This window comes from Propithecus coquereli, unplaced genomic scaffold, assembly GCF_000956105.1.
Source record: "Propithecus coquereli isolate 6110/MARCELLA unplaced genomic scaffold, Pcoq_1.0 Scaffold44, whole genome shotgun sequence".
Taxonomy (NCBI): domain Eukaryota; kingdom Metazoa; phylum Chordata; class Mammalia; order Primates; family Indriidae; genus Propithecus; species Propithecus coquereli.
The window spans coordinates 12,247,828-12,262,679 of NW_012150174.1; the positions used below are offsets into that span (position 1 = coordinate 12,247,828).

The 14,852-nt window shown below is 45.2% G+C and overlaps 1 protein-coding gene across 1 annotated transcript in view; it reads right to left on the reverse strand.

The window, feature by feature from the left end:
- The window catches only part of SYT9 (synaptotagmin IX), a 178,494-nt gene that overhangs the window by 35,393 nt on the left and 128,249 nt on the right, over nt 1-14,852 (reverse strand). The window contains exons 4-6 of the mRNA XM_012654271.1: nt 13,033-13,153; nt 11,048-11,219; nt 8,871-9,000 (exon numbers count right to left, since the gene is read on the reverse strand). Coding sequence (XP_012509725.1) covers nt 8,871-9,000; nt 11,048-11,219; nt 13,033-13,153 — 423 coding nt within the window. The remainder of the gene's footprint in view (nt 1-8,870; nt 9,001-11,047; nt 11,220-13,032; nt 13,154-14,852) is intronic.

Here is a 14,852-nt window from a genome sequence, read left to right on the forward strand (position 1 = left end):
TGTGCATCATACAGTGTTTTTCATACTGTGGATACTGGCCCATTATGGGTTTGTGAAATCAATTTAATAACTGTCCTGTTTAATAACTGTTCAAGTGTGTAGCAGGGATGCTCCAGGCCGGTGACTACTGGAGCAAGGTCATCTGTGAATAAGGGGAGAGTCAAGATGCAGTTGACTTTCTGTTCAGGCAGAAATGTTATCTTCTATCACATTGTTGTTATCTTTTATACCTCTGGTGTTTACCCTAATCAGTATTCTTTTTTTAAATGAAATAAAAAATTTGAAAAACAAAGTACATCATATGTATATTATTTCATGGAACTTTTGTTTCAGTTTTATATCTGTGTTTGCGGGGTCGTGATATAAAATGTATTTCTTAATGTGAATCATAGCCAAGAACATTTGTGGCACACTGCCCCATTCCATGTACAGTTGGAACTTACTGAAATACTGTGCTACGCCTTACGTTCTTGACACCAAAATCTCTGTGAAGCACTGGAAATTCCAAAAGCCAGAGAAAAGAGCAACTTGGAACATCCCTGGAAACATTATCCTTATTTGAGCATTGGAATAGCACCATCAAAAATCCACTCCTGAAAAGCCTGGCTAGAGTTATATTTTCCCCAGATCTTAATTGGCTGCAAAAAGGAAACACACACTTGTTGAACATCTTTCACTGCCAGATACTATGCCAGGTGCTTTCCTTTATGTTCTATTCTTTGCTTATCCACACACGGTTATTTCAAACTGTATACTAATATCCCATTTTATGGAGGAAGAATCTGATCCTCAGAGAGACAAGGTAATTTGCTCAAGCTCAGCAGCTCTAAGTGGCAGAGCTGGCATTAGGTTCCTCCTCCTGTCAGACACTAGTCGCAGCAGCACAACTGGGGTGTCCACCAGGAGGTTTAGCTGGGTCATGCCTTCCTCGTTGAGTAAATCTCGCTCTCCTCAGTTGTTGTCTGCCTCGATCACAGTAGCTCTTGCATTTGTCTGCTTTAAACATTTAGTTTTCAAATTAGATTTGACTTCTGGAAAGAGTTCAGCAAAAATAACTGTACATCACTGTATTGGACAAGTAGTTTAAGCCTTTATGTGTATGCTTATGTTTGCTGAGAACTAACTCAAATTTGTACATATACACCCATGTAAACAGCAGATGACAAATAATATAGAATCATGTAGGAGCACTATGAACTCTTCAGTCTAGGGCCAGACTCAGCAAGTTCTCATTTCACAATCCAAATGCAAATCCAGGTCAATCCTACTGAAAATACTACCCCCAACTTCCCCTCCCCGCAAGGCCACCAAATTCCTTTTCCTATGGCTGGCTGCTGCACCAGCACTTTTCTCTCTTCCAAACCTACTCTTTCTTCAGCTTCTTGAACCATGTAGAAGGAAGTTTATAGAACAACCTCTCACCCCATCCCACTCAATAGCTATTTAGCAAGCATATCCCGCTCAGCAGCAACCTTAAAAACAGAAGCCACCTAATATTCTCTGAGCATGGAGGGGGTGGCGCTGGCGGAGGGGGCTCAATCCTTAACTTCCAAGCTCTCCTCTCTAGGATGGGGATGGATGTAGCCTGGAATCTGGTCCAGATCTGTTTCCTCTTTCCTAGTCCTGGTTCCCCATTATTCCCTAGCTCATGGAGTCCTCTTTTGGTCTTTGTAGCTGATTTTCTAATCAAGGAGTTTTATCCGTCTTTGCCTGCAGTTGCTCAAGGACTCTCTTTTAAAGTTCGGAGACCATCCACCTCAACACAGGGCTTAGCTATGTATATCCAGTGTTATTGCCATTATTAATTCTGCCCCTTGTTCTGCTACTGAGGAAGTTCAGACTCAGCAGGATCATCTCCTGGGTTCCCATGAATTCAAACATAATCTATAAAGACAGTGAAGGAAGCTACATCTGTGCTTGGGGACTTTAGAGAATTATTGGCTTGAAGCGGTAAGAGGAACATCTGGGCTGAGTAGTCCTCGAAGACTCCCATGTGATTCAAAAGTCCTTTTCTTCCCTATTATTCCCTCTCTTGCTTTCAAGTATCTCCTCTGGCAGCAGCAACTGTAGCTAAAAGGGATTTCTCTATAACAGAGAGCAGCTTTCTCAAGGCCTCTGCTATTAACTCTTTCGTGGCCACTGACCTGTGAGAGAGGCAGAAGGGCAATCTTAATCTCTTTGGATGACATTTACTTTCTTGATTGGTTTCATGACATTTCTCTAGTAAACTTTGTTCATCTGAACACTTACTATCAATGTGTAAAGTATCTGAGCACTCATCATTCAGATCCTTAGTCATGTAAGAAAAAAATCCTCCTCCCAGACTATCAGAAGGGGGTGTGGCTCTTTCAGACAGTGGCATAAACCATTCTGATTCATTTTATCTGCAGGGAAAGAATAGGCCTATTTAGCAGTCGCCTCTGAATGCCATTCCTGGAGATGGAGACAGCTGACGGCTCAAGCCCACTGTCATCTACCTTCCTATTTAATAACTGTTCAAGTGTGTAGCAGGGATGCTCCAGGCCAGTGACTACTGGAACAAGGTCATCTGTGAATGAGAGGAGAGTCAAGATGCAGTTGACTTTCTGTTCAGGCAGAAATGTTATCTTCTATCACATTGTTGTTATCTTTTATACCTCTGGTGTTTACCCTAAGTACTCCTATGTTTTGTATGATTACTATCTCTACAGACCTTTGGAAAGTCACTTGGGAAGGTCACTCATCCCAGCTGAAGATGAGAAAATGCCTAACATCCTTCTTTTCTGCAGATAATTCAATACAAGAAAGAAGACTTACTTGGGAAAGTGTGAATGGTCTTGGCTTTGGTTGCTGCCCATTCCCTGCACCAGCTGGAAACACAATGCCCCACTGATACTCACCATGCCTGCCTGTCCAAACAGCATTCTGGCCACTTATATCAGTTGGCACAAATCCTAACAGGTTTGTTAATGGTTTTCAGATCCCAAACACATAGCACATTTTTATGTTCTTTGCAATCGGTTTTGCTTCAGTGCTCCTGGAGATGTTTATGGACACTGGCATGCTAAATCTCACCATTAAAAATAGTTTTGTTTTTTCTTTTGGTAAAAGAAAATCTCAAAAATAGGCGCTTCATTTTGTCCAAAAAAATTTTTTCCCCACTATTTTTCTCTTCTTTATCTTCACAGGTAGGTGGGGCAAATCATTGTCTTGTATGAAATTGCTACTGAAATATTTCCCTGGTCAGAAAAGCCAACTTGTGGGCTAAAGTCCTGTCCCCTCCTAATTAGTTGTCATTCAGGGTGCAGCAGTCTGCTATTCACCATTGGGGTTTCTGTGTGCTTCCTCTCTCTCCCGACAGGAGATACTGAAGAGCTCTAGGACCTGGCCACACTCATCAACTCAAGGAGGACATTCCTGATTTATTACTGGGCCTCCGTTGTTTTGAATATTTCTCAATTGTATTCAAGGTACAAAGCCACTGTCGTCAGATAAAAAGTTAATGGGAACCAAGGAAGGAAAAGCCCCCTTTTCATATTTTTTTCCTAAATGGAGAAAAGATAATCAAAACTTGGAGCTCAATAAGGGCCATCTCCATTTGAACAGCCTACTGCAAATTCATTCTCAATACCTTTTACATCTTGCCTGAAATAACTTTTACTTTGTCGTCTGCTAAATGGGGAATTCTGGAAATTTACAACTAGAAGAATACAATTTGTTTCATTACATGTCTCATTCATTCATTCTTTCGTTCATGCATCAAATACCAATTCAATACCTATGTAACAGGGGTAGCATTTTCACTGTCTGTAAATCGTGTTGTCCCGGGCATCGAATCTAGACAACATGCCCAGTGCCAGCCAATGCCACGAGGGCCTTTGTGTTCCTTTACCTACACGCCAGCCTGGGAGGGAGGAAGGAGAGATGAGACCTCTAGGAAGAAAGAGAAAAAATAATAGTTCTAGTGGGGAATTTGAGCCTTACATGTGACTGAATATTCATCCTAAAGAGACCGAGATAAACTGGAAAGGACTAAGAACCATTAATGAGCAAGATAAAGTTAATTCTTTCCCCCCACCCCTCCAACTTGTTCCTTATCTAGACAGTACCTGTCTTAGATAACAAAGATATTTATATTTTCTTGCACTATTGTAATGTACTTTCAATGTTTATTGTTCTCTCAGTTTCCATCCACAGCAAACATTTTGCTCTCTGAGGCCCTGAGACATGAGACGTCATGCTGGCTATGGGGGAACATGCCACAACACGGAGGGGACGCTGCACCCACACATGCCTGCCACGTCTTGACACTCCCTTTCCATGCTGTCCCCTGACAGGTCACATTTCTATGACCCTGGACCTACAACAAAATAGACTGGGGGTGGACAACTAATCAAACCTTGGGTAATCAGATGCCTTTTCCTGGGAATCTATGGACCTTGAAGACCCCAGATAGGCTCTGCTGAGCATGTGATAGATGATGTATGGAGACAGTTTAAAGGGGCTGCTAGTGTGACCCCAGGACAAGTCTGGTTAACTGACGTTTGCTGTAGCCCTACAGCTCTATGTTCATACCCTGTAGGAGGCTGAGGGTGATAAATCAGGACTCTTTTCACGCCAGGGCATACTGTGCCATAACCGTCCTCTGGTTATGCTGGGCATGATATAACCCTAGGTTAGTGGGCAGCAGGCTCAATGCGCTGGTCCTAGCAGACAGCCAGACTGGAGCAGAGCCTTTTTAGCCTCATGCACCTGTATGTACAAAGTTGGGCTTGGAGGGGGGAAGACTTATCCACAAATGAGCACACCTTGAGTAGGACATTGGTGTTTAAAATCTTACAACTTTGCCCATCGGGACAATGTTGCTGTGATCTTTACTATATATTCTGATTGGATTCTCTTTTTTCTACCTCTTTAAGAAAAGCAAAATTTGATTTAACCAAATAGTGTCTTTGTCTGGTCTTCCTGTCAAACCAAGTTGACAACTTGTTCATACAAAGGTTATACAGCGCTACTAGGGCAGTGAGAAAGCCTGGAACTATTTCTTATTAGCTTCCACGAGGCTCATGACGTCGGTCAGCTCGACATCCAGGAGGGAGGAAAGGTGCTGTGATTCGACCAGGCCAACCCCATCTTCTCTTAGCTCTAGAGAGGGCGCTGTGGTAAGGGAGCCCTTAGAGCCCTGTCATTTCCTGAGGCCCCGTGCAGGGGACACTCCTATCCCCAAGTCCCAGGCAGCCTGCTCTGGGGGAGTTTGCACAGCTTTCCAAGGCACGGGAGTCATATTGGCTGACCTTTGAGTGTGCAGTGAAGCCTTCCAGAATCCCTGTGAGAGAAACGGATTTTTTAACTCACTGGCTTTGAAGACTCCATCTGCCACCTGCTCTGGCAAGGTCAGGGTGTGTTGAATGCAACCTGAGCAGGCTGCCAGATCTCTGTAGGGCTCACGGTTCAGTCCTAACCTGGCCCCTTGGTCTCCAGCAGTGAAGAGCTTCTGCCAGGTCAGCCTCTCTTCATACTAAACCCCTATCTCCCCAGTATCCATTCTCTCTCCCTCCCCTTCTCTCTTTCATACACACACACTCAAGTGTACACAAATATGCACACACATGCACACTTATCAAGGGCACTGGGATTTAACTGCTGTTTTTGTTTCAAAGCAGAAATTTAAAAGGTTCTTAGAGAGTATAGCAGCAACTTACCTTCAAGGCCAAGGAAAAAAGGAAACAGAACAGAACTTAAATATGTACATCTAGGCCCAGCCAAGTCCTAGAGGACTCCTTCCTCCAGTCTGAGATGATGGCCCCCCCTGGGGTGCAGAGGTGGGGGATCCTCAGCCTTTCTCTTATTCTCCGTGACAAACATTACAGATGATATCTATTTGCATGACACAGTCCCATTGGGACACACGGCTGCCCCTCAGAATGTGGACATAATAATAATGATTGTAACTGAGGATTTTACTGGGCATTTATTATGTGCCAGCCATGGCGCTGCATTTCACATAGAGTAGATTGTTTAATCTTCACCATCACTCTTGGACAGGAACTGTTATGGCCACTTTACAGGTGAGAACACTGAGATTCAGGAGGAGAAACAACTAGCAAGTGGCAGCACAGCGATTTGAATCTAGGCCCATCCAACTCCAAAGTGAATGTTTCCAACCGCTCTGCCTATCGCCTCCTCCATCCCTAACAGCCACAGCAAAGCATGGCTACCCTCCCTCTACTGCTTTTCATCTCACCTGGTTCCGTTGCCCCAATTCTGCCAGTTACATGTTTATTTTTAAAAGGGAAAGTATCACTTCCCCTCTCAGGATGGATCTGGAGTCCGGGGCATGTACTTCAAAGAGACAGGAAGCAACAGGGAAGGGGCAGCCTCCTTTGGTTTCCCCTTCGTGTAAGGGGCACAGGCATTTCATTTCCTTAGTTCTGCTGTAACAGTTGAGAAATAACCATTGTATTGGCCAAAGTAATTTTAGCTGCTGTAACAAATGACTTCCAAGTTTCAGTGGTTTAACTCTAAAGACATTTATTTTTATTTTTCACTTATATAACTGTTGAACATGGATTTGCAAAAAGCTGAGCATTTGGGGTTTAACGACTAACTGAGGGACAGGTGACCAAAGTCCCACCACGCTTTTTCCTCAGCAGTGAGGGAAGAAGCCTCCAAGGCCTGCTTCCTACGCTCCTGTTTGCGTTAACATGTGCAGGTGTGGCCGCTCAGGGCCCAGGATGGAGCACCCTGCCCAGGGTTACTCCCAGCCGAGGTCACCAAGAAAGAACTGCTTGTGCAGGGATCAGGGGTCATCTCTCAGCCCCACACCACAGCCCTATCCTCAGGCCCTTCCCCTTTCCCGTTTCCTGAGAAGCACAGAGTTTCAACACTCTTCAACACTCCTAATTACATGTAAGAATTAAAGTCAGCAATAACGTGTAAGAGTGAAAAATGTCTACTACAACTGCTGTAACTACCACGGCTAGTGACAGGCCCGGGCAATTTAATGAGTCCATGGATAGACTCCCTTGAGAATTTCACCAGGAGCTGAAGAAATGAGGTACAGTTCAGTTGGCACCAGTCCCAGCTCCTTCTCAAGTGGCTCATAGACCCTGTGGGTTTCTCTCAGGAATTAATTTTGAGTCCAGGAAAGAAAGAGTCTTAGCTTCCATGGCCCAGGGGCAGAGCTGTCCTAGAGACCTGCAAATTAGGGCTTAGCCTTTCCCTGGACACACCCAGAGGCCCTGATGCTTAATATCAGTCCATAAACCCGGTCTTGCCCTCGCCTTCCAGCCCATCTTCGGAAAAGATGTCCCTTCGTCCCCAGGCCTGGGTTTGGACTTCTCTGCCCCTCCGCAGCTACCCTGCATTTTTACTGCAACCTGACTCACCCAACTACAATGGCACAGGAGCCCGCACTGGGCTAGGCTCTGGCCTCTGCCTCTCAGGGCGGCCTTTCAGGGAACGGAGCTGCCCCCAAGGGGAGAATACAGGAAAGTTCTCTGCCTGGAACCCACGTGCCCTTTGTAAATAACTGCTGCCTGCTTCCTGGCTTCCCTATTCCCGGGAGCTCGGTTATCTACTTCCCAAGAGCAGGAGGGAGAGATGTTTCACAGACAATCTCCTGTAAGAAAAACAAACACTTCTCTCCTCTGTGCTCTTGTGGCACTTCACATGGATGAGAACACTTATGGTTGTGCACATTAATGATAAGTTTACACACCATCTTCTGTCTCTGTTATGGGCTATACGTCTACAAGGGAGGGGACAGTTTCTAATTCACATCTGTATTTCATGTACCTATTATGGCATTTGAACCTAAGAAATGTTACTTAGTGACCACAAATTATTTTTGAGAGAATGAGTTAGTAAAGAAGAGAGTGAGTCAATGAACAAAAGTAAATGGCGGAGAAGGAATGAGAAGTAGGTGACGGAGGAAGGCGTGAATGAATGAAGGTGTAAGTGGCAGAGTGATGGCCATATACCTCCAGGTATCTGCTCTTCTCTTCTTCCCTGAAGACAGAATGTTGGTTTTCAGTTGGGTATATTTGCAACCCAACAAAAAGAATACATTTCCCACTCTGCCCTGAAGCTAGACATGTTCATGTGACTAAATTAAATGTAAGTAGTAGTGTTGCATGAAACTTCAAAGAGAACCCTTAAAAAGGAATGCGTGTCCTTTTGGCTCTTGCCCCTTTCCGCCTTTTTATGGCATAGAAGATGTGATGGTTGGAGCTTAGCAGCCATATTGTACAGTGGGGTGACTTCAAGGAAAAAAGCCATACTGGGACAGTGACGCAGAAAGATAGAAGAAGTTTAGGTTTCTGTTGATCATGGAGTGACCCTATATACCCTAGACTACCTTCATCTGGACCTTTTGCGTGTAAGAGAGAAATACATTTCCATTTCACTTGTTGTTTTGTACTTTGTTGTTTTTGGTTTTTATTATATGTAGTTGAACTTGATACCAACCAATTTGCCCAGAATCATAGGTTAGTACCAGAGCCAGTCCTAGAATCCAGGCCTCTTCTCTCCCAGTCTCACGTTCTTTCTGAGTTCAGGCTCAAGTCACGCTATGAAGTGAAACTCCATACTCACCAGGTCTTGCAGATGCTCTCCAAATGCCAAGTCATAACACAGAATCAGAGAATCTTGATTTTTCTAAAGACAATCAAAAGTGAACAATGATCCCTGATGAGTGTTCAAAACCTACCTGACTGGTGGGGAGCATAGATTCAACTCAGATTGAATGAAAGTCCCAACAGCCCCAGGAAATGCAACCAGGGAAACCATCTATGACCATAGGCCCTGGTGCATGCATACTTTTGCCGGCTCCTGCATTTCGACAGTAAAGCATTTACTGCAAAGTGAAGCACGTGGGGGTAGGGTCTTACCTCCACCAGGGAATGCCAGTGTGCAATGGGCTTCCGAGGGTATGACAACATTTCACTCCAGTGGTCTCTGCCCAGCCTCTCAGCCTCGTTGCCTACTTGACACACGCCGATGATCTCATTGTGACCTACACTGTGAAAATGGCCCACAATAGTTTTTTCTTAAAATTTTGGTATATAAGAGCAACAGCTACTCAATTAAACTGGTGGAGAATTGGGAAAGTGGTTTTTTCACTCCTAATTTAAAACTACAAGCCAGCCAAGCTTGATAGCCAATAGAACCTGGACTCCAATATCGTACACCAGCTTTCCTAACACTGACATGGTCAGCTGGTTCCTAAGAACTTTATGTTCAAAGAATGCCCTGATGCATGTTAAGGATGCCGCCTCTCATTCTGCAGCTAGGCTGGCCTCCAAATGCATGCAATGAAAAGGAAGCCATCAGCAAGGAGTTTCTTGCACTAATGGCTGCTCAAATTTTCACAAGAGGCAACCAAAGGATGAGTGAGGGAGCAGTTCTGTGTCTGGTAGCCGTGGGTCTTGAGCCCATAAAAGGGGCAGAGTGGCGAAGGCTCCTGGTCTTCTTGTCCCCATCTCCCTTGTTGCCATCTTATGCTCTTCCCTCTTTCCTTCCAAGCCCAGCTTTGCTTTTAACCCAACTTCAGGATACTTAGCCCCTTTAACCTTAGGGCTAATATTTCTTAAACTTTCCCTGCCCTTCTTTGGACAATATTTTTTTTCGTTAGCAGTTTTTGATAAAAGTCCTTTGCATAAGTAGAATAATGTGGCCCATCCTTTAACTCCATGGGATCCAAACTCACATATTTTTCTCTCTTTCTTTTTCCTTCCTGTAAAGACGAGTCATTTTTCTCCTATTTATTTGTAGGACATAAAGGGGAGACAAGGTCGGGAGGTAGTGTGAAGGATATTGGAATCTATGCTCATTAAAATCAGATGCATGCAGCGGCCCCATGAATTCTGCCATGGATTTTTCCAGGCCAGATTCATGAGTTTACTGAGAATTAAATTGAGGCAGAGCTCACATAATCAGATTTGTCGATGCAGGAAACTTGGCAATAGCTTAAAAATTGCTGGCCTAGGTTTCCACAGTTGATGGGCAATGTCCCCTCCTGGGGTCTGACACTATTGGTGTTGTTTTTTGCCCACAGGAGATGGGACAAGGTCTACTGCTCAGCATGGGCTGTCACTCATGGGCAGCTGAGCCAACCCATGTGTTCCTCGGGTTGGAAGACGGTCATGCTTCACGCAGGCATCTGCTGGAAAGAGTGTTCGGGTCACTGAAGCTGCCTCACTGACATTTCAGAGCTATGTGGGAAAATTTTCAACTATAAATAATATTCATAAGATTATATTAGAAGTCAGAATAATTTTTTTTTATAATTGTGCCCAGACCACGTGGGAGGTTTCCAATTAAAAAGAGACTTTGCATTTCATTCTAATGACTGGTTTAACATGTATAATTCCCTGTTGGTACTTCCTTTGCATATTAAAATGACTGTTTTTCAAATCTGTCCTTTAAATACACAATTGGCTACAATTCAGGCTATAAATATCTCTTCTGTGCTGTATTAATTAAAAAGTCGAGCATCTTATACATTTTAATGTACCTTGTCATCCATACTGTTTCTAGCATTTCTAAGAGAATATCTCTGTGTTTGCTTTCAGACTTAAGTGGATGGAAATAATCTTTATTAAACATATTTCAAGAAGGAAAAAGATTGAAGTTACGTATTTAGAAATATTGACGATCTGGCTAAAGTAATCATTCTGCTGTTTTGAGTGAAATCTTTCCAGGGAAGGGCAATCAGGATTGCCCAGCAGCACGTAAGTCCTGTGGGGCCACAGTTCTTCAAGCTGAGATTCTAGGAGGTGTGAAGATATGAAAAGCGGATGAGGTCGGGATGGGGAGAGGATGGAGGAGGAGAAAGAAATAAGAAAGGGGGAGGAAAGAATGGGAGTGCTGAGAGGCACTTTGTAACCTGACTCTAAAGCATGGTTTGGAGGTGACTCCTGCCAGTTTGCTTTCCACATGCTGTTGGTTGGACTCACTCCCTGCAGCTTGGAACACCAGCTGAGGATCTATGGCTGTGCTCTCCCTCCCTGCCCTCCCTGCCGCAGGCACAGCGCACTGGCACTGAGAAAGAGTCCAGGTATCTCACCGGTCGTAGTCCATGACCGCTATGGACAAGTGGATTTGGTCAATGTTTTCAGGAGGGACATCAAAGACTATGGCTTCGTTGTAAACAGGATTCAGTGTGTTCCTCTTGGTGGACGTTTTCCTCTTCTTCAGCCGTCTGCCGTCACACATCAGCGAGACTTTCACGTAGGGATCTGTACAGACCATGAGAAGCAGGAGTACTGTGAGGATAAACATAGATTTAGGCCAGAGGTTATGTCATGGGGGGTTTTTATGGACTAGGGTATGTCCTGCCAGTGGATTGGAGTTTGGGAATTTTCGTTAATGTGCTATCTGGGCAGCAACTAGAGTTAAGATAATTAAGTCTTTCATTCAAGAAAAAGCACAGGATACTGTCTCCTCAAAATGTGTGAAATTTAAAAATAGTGTGAAAACATCTGTTACTGAATTAGAAAACATTCCAGCCAGAATTCGAGACCCGCCTGGCTGTGACAGGAAGAGAAATACAGAGGCATTTCCAAGGCTTGGGAAACAGGGCCCCCGACTGACTCTGAGCCACTTCAGGGAATCTTTTCCTAAAGATCAAGTCTTTAAGAAAGGGAACTCCTAGACTCTTAGAATGTCTGAATTCCTAAAGGACAGGGAGAATGTCTGGGGGTGGGTTTCCTTAAGTACAGGGACCTCAAGCCCCCAGAGTGGCCTGCAGCTGTGTTGAAAAGGGAGAGGCAGTACAGCTTGTCAGGGACAGAAAGGACACAGGCTTGCCTGTGGTACAGCACAGGATGGGGTGACAGTGGCAAGGCTGGCCTCTGCTCCAGACAGGGTTGTCTGGTCCCACCAGCTACCTCACCATCCTCCTGCTCAGTGGGGAGTTCCTCTTCTCCCTGCACCTGCATAACCACGCATTGCCCATGCATTGGCCTATACACTGCCTAGGAGGGACTTAGTGGGCCACAGGGCCCACATCTTTTTTTCTCCTTGGAAAAACACTGGAGCGTAAGATGCAGAATATATTGCATCTGATACTCTTTGATTTCAGTGACTGTGAGCCAGTGTGTACTGGGTGTTTTGTGATCACATCTGGGGAGCCCCTGCAGAGGTGGGTGGTGAATTTGCACAGTAGGAACTGCAAATTGAGGCATTTTTTGTTAGGGTTTAGAATTTAAGTGTATATGCTTGATTCTCCGGAAAAGGCAAACTGCATAGTTCACTTTACTAAGGAGATAGGATTGTCTTCAATCTTCAATAAGCCTGGGATGGTGATATCTGAGGAAAGACCCAATCAGATAAACTATACCATGTACGAACTGCAGGCCTAATTCCTAATTATGGTGAGGGAGAAGACCCAAGAGGGAACACAGTCATCTCCCGGTATCCACAGGTGATCGGTTGCAGGACCCCTCAGGGATATCAAAATCCAAGGATGCTCAAGTCCCTGATATGAAATGGCACAGTATTTGCATACAACTTCTGCACATCCTCCCATATACTTTAAATCATCTCTAGATTACTTGATACCTAATACAATGTAAATACTATGTAAATTGATGTTGTACTGTGTTGTTTTTAAAATTTGAATTATTTTGTATTATTGTATTGTTATTTTTTTATCCCCTTGAATATTTTTGATACACAGTCGGTTCAATCTACAGATGTAGAACCAGCAGATAGGGAGGGCCAATGATAATAACAATAATAATAATAGCTAACAATGTGTACCAGCTAATATATACCAGACACTGTTCTTATGGCTTTATATGTATTCACTCAATCTTACAACAGTCCAATGAGCCAGATACTATTACCTCCATCTTACAGATGGGAATCTGAAGCCCAGTGAGGTTAAGTGACTTGCCCAAGGTCACACAGCTTTTAGGTGGTAGGACTGGGATTGAACCTAGGCAGTTTGATTCCAGAGTCAATTTGCTTTATTACTATACTAGAAACTTCATAAGGTACTACTACATTAGAACCTTATGAGGAAGTGTGACTTTGAGAATGTCCCACCTGATGCTCCTGTTATGTCCATGGCCTTTAAATTCCTTGCTTTTATAATGGTAATAGTCAGCCTGCCAGCCGTTGGAAGATAGCAGAGGGAAAACATCAACTCTCCCAGATCCACGTTGTCCTGTTGAGAAAGCACAGACTGAGGCATGAGGAAGCGTCTCCAGCCTGGTGTGCAAGAGGCTCAGCTCGCGAATCCCTTTCTTCCTTTCACGTCAGTCACGTGGAGAAGAAGAAATCCCTGCCCTTGGCGAGCGCCTCAGTCCGGTTTTAGATGGCAAGGCTGCGAGGCCGTCCCGGGCCTCTGCCGCCAGGTATCCAGCCACACACAGCCCGGCACGGCCTCACGTGGGCCGAGAAGCCCAGGACCCAGCCCCCGGGGCAGGAATCCCACAGCCTTAATAACCCTCCCCGGAGCCCCCCGCGTGCCTCCTCTCATATCCCTACCACGGTCCACACGGAGCCCCCGGGACGGAGCTACAGGAAGAGCGGCGCCCGGTGACCCCGCACATCCACAGCCCTGGCCACGCCTGGCCACCGGCTTAGTCCTGAGGAGACTCCACGCAGGATGAGAAGAGCGGAGACCCAGGCCCCCAGGCGCCGCCGCCTGCTCCTGGGTCCCACTTGGGCAGCTCTTCCCTTCTTTTGGTGTGCCCCTAAGGAGCCCCATTTCCCTCTCCTGGGGAAGACATCTCCTCAGGCAGCGTGCAGCCCTTCAAATAGGTCAGAAGACACGATTCTCTTTCTCCTTTTTAGTTCAGGGAGAGTGTAACCGAAAGGCGAAAAAAGCCATTTCATTTAGTTTCAATTTCTGAGAGGTACCTGAGGTTATCGAGCTGGGTGCCTGTGTGTAATTAATACAGCTTCATACTGACAATGCTCTGGGGAGTCAGGTTTTTGCCCTCAACATCCACAGCTTCCCCTCCCCTTCTCAATTCTCCAGAGATGCTTCTATTTTTAGAAGCACAGATTGGGCTCTGGAAGGTCACCCCACCCACCTCCCTGCCCTGATTGCTTCCACAAGACGAGGCAGGGTAGGGATCTATTTGGTCACTAAGGCGGATGGATTGTTCCATGTCTTCGTGCCTCGTTTTTCTCTTGTAAATAAATGACCTCGCCTTGCAAGCCAGGCCCTCCTGGTTCCTAGGGACCTGGCCTCAAGAAACCCAGGTGGCTGGGCCTTTCCCTTTGGGGAGAGATGGGGGGTGAGGACCAGAATTCCACAGGAGTGGGAGCTTTCCAAGCAGCAGGCTCCGGTTTGCTGTGTGGTGCCGGGTTCCCTATTGCAGGAGCAGTGTCTGCCCTGACTAAAGAAGGAGGGTTTGACCCAGCTCCCTGCTGGCGGCAGAGGGGAAGGAGAAGCAATGGCTGTCCCCACAAATCATCCGTTTGCTTCCGTACTCTCTGGTCCACTCCTTTGCCCTTCAGTTTCTGTTCTTCCCTTAGAGGGCATTTCCCTGCACCTAGTTCTCTCCTCTCCCTTCAGCCTGCCCAGAAAATCTTAGTTTGACAAAGTAAATATAGGAGTAACCAAAATCATGCCTATGAAGCTTCATAATCAATTCTTTCAACATAAATTTCCTGAGGGCCCACACTGCGCACGCACTTTGTGAGGTCTGGGATGTGAAAATGCATGTAGTCCAATCTCTGCCCTCGAGGCTGATGCACGTAATTAAATGTGATGTATCAGATTACTTCTGTGCTAAGTACATTGGGTTGTTTATTTCTCCCAACATAAACCTATTCCAAAATATTTGTATTATATGGCTATTTGCTCATCAGTTAAAAGAAAAAACATCAAACCTCAGACTTGGTGGTATATT